The 7,022-nt window shown below is 40.1% G+C and overlaps 1 protein-coding gene across 3 annotated transcripts in view; it reads right to left on the minus strand.

Annotated features, from left to right (window-relative positions):
• The window catches only part of DNAJC6 (DnaJ heat shock protein family (Hsp40) member C6), a 171,993-nt gene extending 170,423 nt beyond the window's left edge, over window positions 1-1,570 (minus strand). For 2 of the 3 annotated variants that reach the window (XM_037827000.1, XM_037826999.1), the window contains exon 1: window positions 1,431-1,570. In XM_037827000.1, the coding sequence (XP_037682928.1) occupies window positions 1,431-1,545 (115 nt within the window). In that variant the 5' untranslated portion in view covers window positions 1,546-1,570. The remainder of the gene's footprint in view (window positions 1-1,430) is intronic. The other variant, XM_037827004.1, reaches the window with a different exon arrangement.
• Window positions 1,571-7,022: the final 5,452 nt, after the last annotated feature.

Genomic DNA, 7,022 nt, shown 5'->3' on the forward strand with positions numbered 1-7,022 from the left:
GCTTCTGCTCTGGATCAGGTCAGCCATTTTAGAAATCAAGATATGTCAGCCTCTCGGAAGAATCCATGAATGATAAAAAGGACAAGATAGGACACGCATTCTCACACCAAAAACCACACACACAAACAGGCCAGCAAATCATCTATTCGTACAGCACTTACCCTAGTGGGGGATGCAAAGATGAAGTGGATGAGGACCTGGAATCTACAATACCAGATGAACAGTGACAAATGCTCTATGGGTGATGAAGTACTAAAGGAGAGGGTACAGGTGGCAGGAACCCCAGGATGTGCTTCACAGAGGACATGGCACCCATACTCGACTTGATGAATAGGTAGGACTTGGCTGGAGCCAATCCGAGAGATGACTCCAGCAGATGATGTCACAGCCCTGCTTAGAATGCTTCAGTGGCTTCCCAGCTCACTTGGAATAAAATTGAAGCTTCCCACTTGCTATTCCCTCTACTAGGAGAGCTCTCCCCGACTCCATGCTGGAGTAACTCCTAATCAGTCTTCAGGTCTCAGCTTACATTGCACTGCCACAGAAAGGTCTTCCCATATCCACCAGCCATGTAAACTCGGACCTCCTCCTTTTTTTTTTCTCTTCCAGCATATGATTTGATTCCTTCAAAGCACACACAGCAATCCAGAATAGCAATTTACCTGTTTTATGTGTGTAACATCTGCCTCCTTCCTCTAGAATTAGCTCCATGCCTTGCCTATCTTTTTCACTCTAGGCCTTGGCACACCAGAGGGGCTCAATAAGAATTGTGGAGTGAATGAATGGAGTGAGTCAGTGGTTGAATGTGAGTAAAAGCCCTGGTTAGGACTTGGCGGAATGTGTCTAGAAAATAGTTCATTGTGGGTAGAGTTAACCATGCGAAGAGGAGTCAGAGCAGACAGGTGGGTCCGATGGAGTGGGTCAGGTCGGAAAGGGGAAATAGGGGGGACCTTGAACTGAAGCCAAATGTCCAAATTAATTCCCCCGGCTAGTACTGCATTGCAGGCGCCCGGCCAAGTGCTGGGGGGATGCAAAGCTGAGTAAGGCTGTGTCCCCGCGGCAACCTGGGTCCCTTCTGCCCACAGCCAGACGAACAGGCAGGGCCTTTTGCGGGAAATAAGCTGCAGGCACCAAGGCCAACAGGAGTTGCTCGGCGACCGGTTTCTTCCCCAAAGGCTGGGATGGGGTTCGGCCAGGCCAGTCCGACCTCCAGGCCAAGCCGTCCCCCGCCCCCGCAGCGCTCGACTCGGTCAAGCCTTCTTGGTGGTCTCGCGGGCCGAGGACAGGGCCCGAGATGCCCACTGCCGCTGCCGGAGCCCCCGCGGCGCCCCCTGGCTCCCCTCTGCAGCGCCGCGCGCTGGGCCGCCAACGCGCGCTGGAAGCCGGCAGCGCGGAGGTAACAGGTCCCGGCCGGCCGCGCCCACACTCACCCTGCGCCGCCTTGGGAGCCGAGCGCGTCCTCCACAGCCGCCGCGTCGCCTTCCACGGCCGCAGCGAAGAAAACAATCTGCGGCTCTTCTTCCCTCCTTTCTCAGTCGCTCCCATCTGTGCGCCCGCACCCCTCCCCCGCTGCCTCCCGCCTCAGCCGGCTGGTCTCCTCTCGCTTCCACCGCCGCCGCCGCGCGACTGCGATTGCCCGGCCGCCGGGGTAGACGCGGGCATCGGGGGAGGAGCTTGCGGCCGGGGTGGAAATTGCTGCTAGCGCGGGACCGTCGGGATACTGCCGGCCAAGGCGGTGGACAAGCGCTATGATGCGGCAACGCGTTGTGAGCGCTAGGCGGGCTTCACGGAGTAATACATTGTTCATTCGTCTTTCATTCAAGAGATGTCTATGGAGTGTGTCCATGCTGTTAGGCATCATTAATTAACACGGCAGTCCTCTGGGGTGCGTACTGATTTTATCCCCAACTTACAAATGAGAAAATTGAAGCTCAGAGACGTTAAGTAATCTGCTCAGAGATAACACAGATGGTAAAAGTTGAAGATACCTAAATTTTCACACCTTGCTAACTGCTTCAGACTGATTCCACATTATGTTGGGAATTAAAGCAAACAACCAAAAAACAAACAAACCAAAAAACAAAAACAAAAACAAACAAACAAAAAAACCGAGTATGACTTCTATTTTCCTCTTAGAACAGATTCTGAATCGCCCATGATTTTTTGAGAGGCTCTTCTGTGTCCAGACATATATTTGACTAACCTCAAAGCAACCCTGCAGGGTGGGCTGCAGGCGTCCATTTTCCAGGTGAGGAAACTGAAATGGCAGAGCTGAGGCTGCCCTGCCACCACCACTTTTGTCTCTGTCGGGATTTTGTTTCTAATTGCGAGACTGAAAGGAAGATCAAAACCAAGATCTCTGAACACTGTCTGGCTGCAATAATAATAAAAATGATAGTAGCTAATGTTCATGGAGTGCTCTTCTTGTGGCAGATGTGGTGCAAAGCATTTTACATACATGACCTCATTTAACCCTCCCTATGATATTCAAGAGGGAGAAACTATTAATATCCATGCTTAACAGATGGGGAAACGGAAGCTCAGAGAGGTCAGGTTACACATATAAAACCTCAACAAAGGTTTTATGTTAGGTTGAATTTTTTTTTAAATGCCATTTTTGTAGGTCGAACCAGTCAAATATCAGATAAGAGCTTCACTGAGCGATCAAAATTAAAGAACCAAAGGAGGCATATGGGAGTAAACCTGAGAAAGACACATCATCTATGTAGTACTCGGGTCAAGAATGCACAAACTGAATTTAATTATGGGGAAACACTGAACAAACCAAAAATGAGGACTGTTCTATTAAAGAGGAGGGGGACTAGATTCTTCAAGTATCAATGTCATAAAAAATGAAGAAAAGCTTAGAACATTAAAGAAGGCTAAAGAGACAGGACAACTAAATGCAATACCAGACCCTAGAATGGATCTTGTATTTGGAGGGGTTTTTTAAAGACTCTAAAGGACATTATTGGGTCAATTGTCCAAAAAATTGAAATATGGATCGTAGCTTAGATGAAAGTGTTTACCAATGTTAAATTTACTGAAGTTTATAACTATACTGCTATTATGTAATAAAATATCCCTCTTTTTAAGAAATGCACATTGAGGTATTTAGTAGTAAGGGGCCATGATGTAAATTGAAGTTTCTGAACTTCAAATAGTTCAGAAAAAGAGTTGTATACATACAGCAAATAATAAAACAAAGGAGGCAAACTGTAACTGATAAGTGAATCTGGATAAAGTAAATATGTGTATTTTTGTACCACTCTTATTCTGGCAACTTTTTTGCAAGTTTTAAATTTATTTACAACTTAAAACGTAGAATAATTTTTTTAATTTGCTTAGAAAAAGAAGAATAAAGTGAATGAATCATTGTACCCAATTTTAAGGCCTACAATATAGCTACAGTAATCAAGACAGTATGGTATTGGCAGAAGGATAGACAGATCAATGGAACAGAATAAAAAACTCAGACATAAACCCATATAAATATGCTCAATTGAGTTTTTTTAAAGTTTTATTGAGATATAGTCACATAATATACAATCCCTCCAAAGTATACAATCAATGGCTTTTAGAATAATAACAGTTTGTGCATTCTTCACCACAATTTTAGAACATTTTCATTACTCCAAAAAGAAAAATCTCATATCCCTTAGCACTTACCTTTCAATCCCTCTATCCTTCAACAGCTCTATATAACCACTAATCTAATTCTGTCTCCATAGAATTATTTATATTTACATTTTACATAAATGGAATAATAAAATATGTAGTACATTGTGTCTGGTTTCTTTCACCTCACAAAATTTTTTATTATTATAGTTGTTCTTAACTAGAGAAGATGGAGTTTTACAGAAAAGTCATGTAAAAAATGAAATGTTCCCATATTCCCCCATTGTTGACACTTTGAATTATTGTGGTATTTTTGTTACAACTGAAGAATAAATATTAAAATATTACCATTTACTCTATATTTTACATTAGGTATATTTTTTTCCATATACCATCCTATTATTAACACCTAGTAATAGTGTCATACATTTGTTATAATTCATGAAAGAACAGCCTTATATTTATACTATTAATCACAATCCACGTTCCACAACAGGGTTTACTATGTTAGAAGTCCCATGTTATATCTTACAACTTTCCTTCTGGTAACATAAATGATCCAAAACTTCTCCTTTCAACCATATTCACAAACATAATTCAGCACTGTTAATTACACTCACAATAATGTGCTACTATCACCATTATCTATTCCCAAATATTTACAATCAACCTAAATAGAAATTCTGCACAAATTAAGCAGCAGCTCCCCATTCAATACCCCTGTCTGTCTCCTGGTAACCTATATTCTGGATTCTAACTACTTGCTTATTATAATTAGTTCATATCTGTGAGATCATACAATATTTATCCTTTGGTGTCTGGCCTATCTCACTAAATATAATATCCTCAGGTTCATCCATGTTGTCATATGCTCCAGGACTTCATTCCTTCTTACAGCTGAATAATACCATATTTTGTTTACCCATTCATCCGTTGAGGGACCCTTGGTTTGCTTCCATCTTTTGATAATTGTAAACAATGCCACTATGAACATTGGTGTGCAAATAACTGTTGAGGTCCGGGCTTTCAATTCTTCTGGGTGTATAACTAGTAGCGAGACTGCGGGTCATATGGTAATTCAATATTTAGCTTCCTGAGGAACTGCCAAACTGTCTTCCACAGGGGATGCATCATTTTACATTCCCACCAGAAGTGAATGAATGTTCTTCTTTGTCTACATCCTTTTCAACACATGTGGTTTTCTGTTTTTTTAATAGGGGCCATTCTAGAAGGTGTGAAAGGTACCTCATTGTGATTTTGATTTGCATTTCCCTAATAGCTAGTGATGTTGAGCATCTTTTCATGTTCTTTTTAGCCACTTGTATTTCCTTTTTGGAGAAATGTCTATTTAAGTCTTTTGCCCATTTTTTAATTGGATTGTTTGTCTTTTTATTGTTGAGTTGTAGGATTTCTTTACATATTCTGGATATAGAACCTTTATCAGATATGTGGTTTCCAAATATGTTCTCCCATTGAGTAGGTTCTCTTCACTTTCATGACAGAGCCCTTTGATGCATGAAATGTGTAAGTTGAGGAACACCCATTTTCTCTTTTTCTTTTGTTGCTTGTGCTTCAGGTGTAAAGTCTAAGAAGCTGCCCCTATCACTAGAACTTGAAGATGCTTCCCTATATATTCTTCCAGGAATTTTATGGCCTTGGTTCTTATCTTTAGGTCTTTGATCCATTTTTTGAGTTAATTTTTATATAAGGTCCTGCATGTTGATGTCCAGTTCTCCCAATGCCATTTGTTGAAGAGACTATTTTGTCCCAGTTGAATGGACTACGTAACCTTGTCAAATATCAATTAGCATCAATGTGAGGGTCTATTTCTGAACTCTTAATTTGATTCCATTGGTCAATATATATATCCTTGTGCCAGTACCATGGAGTTTTGACCACTGCAGCTTCGTAATATGGTTTAACGTCAGGAAGTGTGAGTCTAGCTATTTGGGGCCCTTTACACTTCCAAATAAATTTGATAATTAGCTTTTCCATTTCTGCAAAGTAGGCTGTTGGAATTTTGATTGGGATTGCATTGAATCTGTAAATCAATTTGGGTAGAATTGACATCTTAACAATATTAAGTCTTCCAATCCATGAATACAGAATGTCCTTCCATTTATTTAGGTCGCCTTTGATTTCTTTTAGCAGTATTTTGAAGTTCTCTGGGTACAAGCCCTTTATACCCTTAGTTAAATTTATATCTAGGTATTTGAATCTTTTACTGCTATTGTAAATTGAATTTTTTTCTTGATTTCCTCAACTTGCTCATTATTAGTGACTACACTACTGATTTTGCATGTTGATCTTGTATTCTCCCACTTTGCTGAACTTCATTTATTAGCTCTAGTAGCATTGTTGTAGTTTTTGAGGACTTTATAGGATCATGCCATCTGCAAACAGTGAAAGTTTTAATTCTTCCTTTCCAATTTGGATGCTTTTTTTTTCCATTTTTCTTGCCTAACTGCTCTAGCTAAAAGTTCTAAAACAATGTTGAATAACAGTGTTGACAGTAAGCATTCTTGTCTTATATTTATCAGGCTTTGGTATTAGGGCAATGTTGTCCTATAGAATGAGTTAGGCAGTGTTCCCTACACTTCAATTTTTTGGAAGAGTTCAGGCAGGATTTGGTAGTAATTCTTCTTGGAATGGTTGGTAGAATTCACCTGTAAAGCCATCTGACCCTGGGCTATTCTTTGTTGCGAGGTTTTTGATGACTGATTTGATCTCTTTACTTGTAATTGGTCTGTTGAGATCTTCTATTTCTTCTAAAATCAGTGTAGGTTATTCATGTGTTTCTAGGAATTTACCCATTTCATCCAGGTTGTCTAATTTATTGGCATACAGTTGTTCATGGTATCTTCTTATGATCCTTTTTATTTCTGCGGGGTCAGTAGTAATGTTCCCCCTCTCATTTCTAATTTTATTTATTTCCTCTTCTCTCTTTTTTTCCTTGTCAGTCTAGCTAAGAGTTTGTCAATTTTATTGATCTTCTCAAAGAACCAACTTTTGGTTTTGCTTATTCTCTATTTTTTTAAAATTCTCAATTTCCTTTATTTCTGCTCTAATTTTTGTTATTTCTTTCCTTCTGTTTGCTTTAGAATTAGTTTGTTGTTGTTGTTTGTTTCCTAGTTCCTCCAGGTGTGCAATTAGGTATTTGGTTTTATCTCTTTCTTCCTTTTAATGTAGGCATTTAGGGTTGTAAATTTTTCCTCTCAGCACTACCTTGGATGCAACCCATAGGTTTGATACATTGTGTACTCATTTTCATTCATCTCAAGATATTTACTGATTTCTCCTGCAGTTTCTTCTTCAACCCACTGATTGTTTAAGAATGTGTTGTTTAACATCCATATATTTATGATTTTCCAGTTCTCCACCTGTTATTGATTTCCCACATAATT

The sequence above is a fragment of the Choloepus didactylus genome, chromosome 2 (assembly GCF_015220235.1).
Source record: "Choloepus didactylus isolate mChoDid1 chromosome 2, mChoDid1.pri, whole genome shotgun sequence".
Classification (NCBI taxonomy): Eukaryota; Metazoa; Chordata; class Mammalia; order Pilosa; family Megalonychidae; genus Choloepus; species Choloepus didactylus.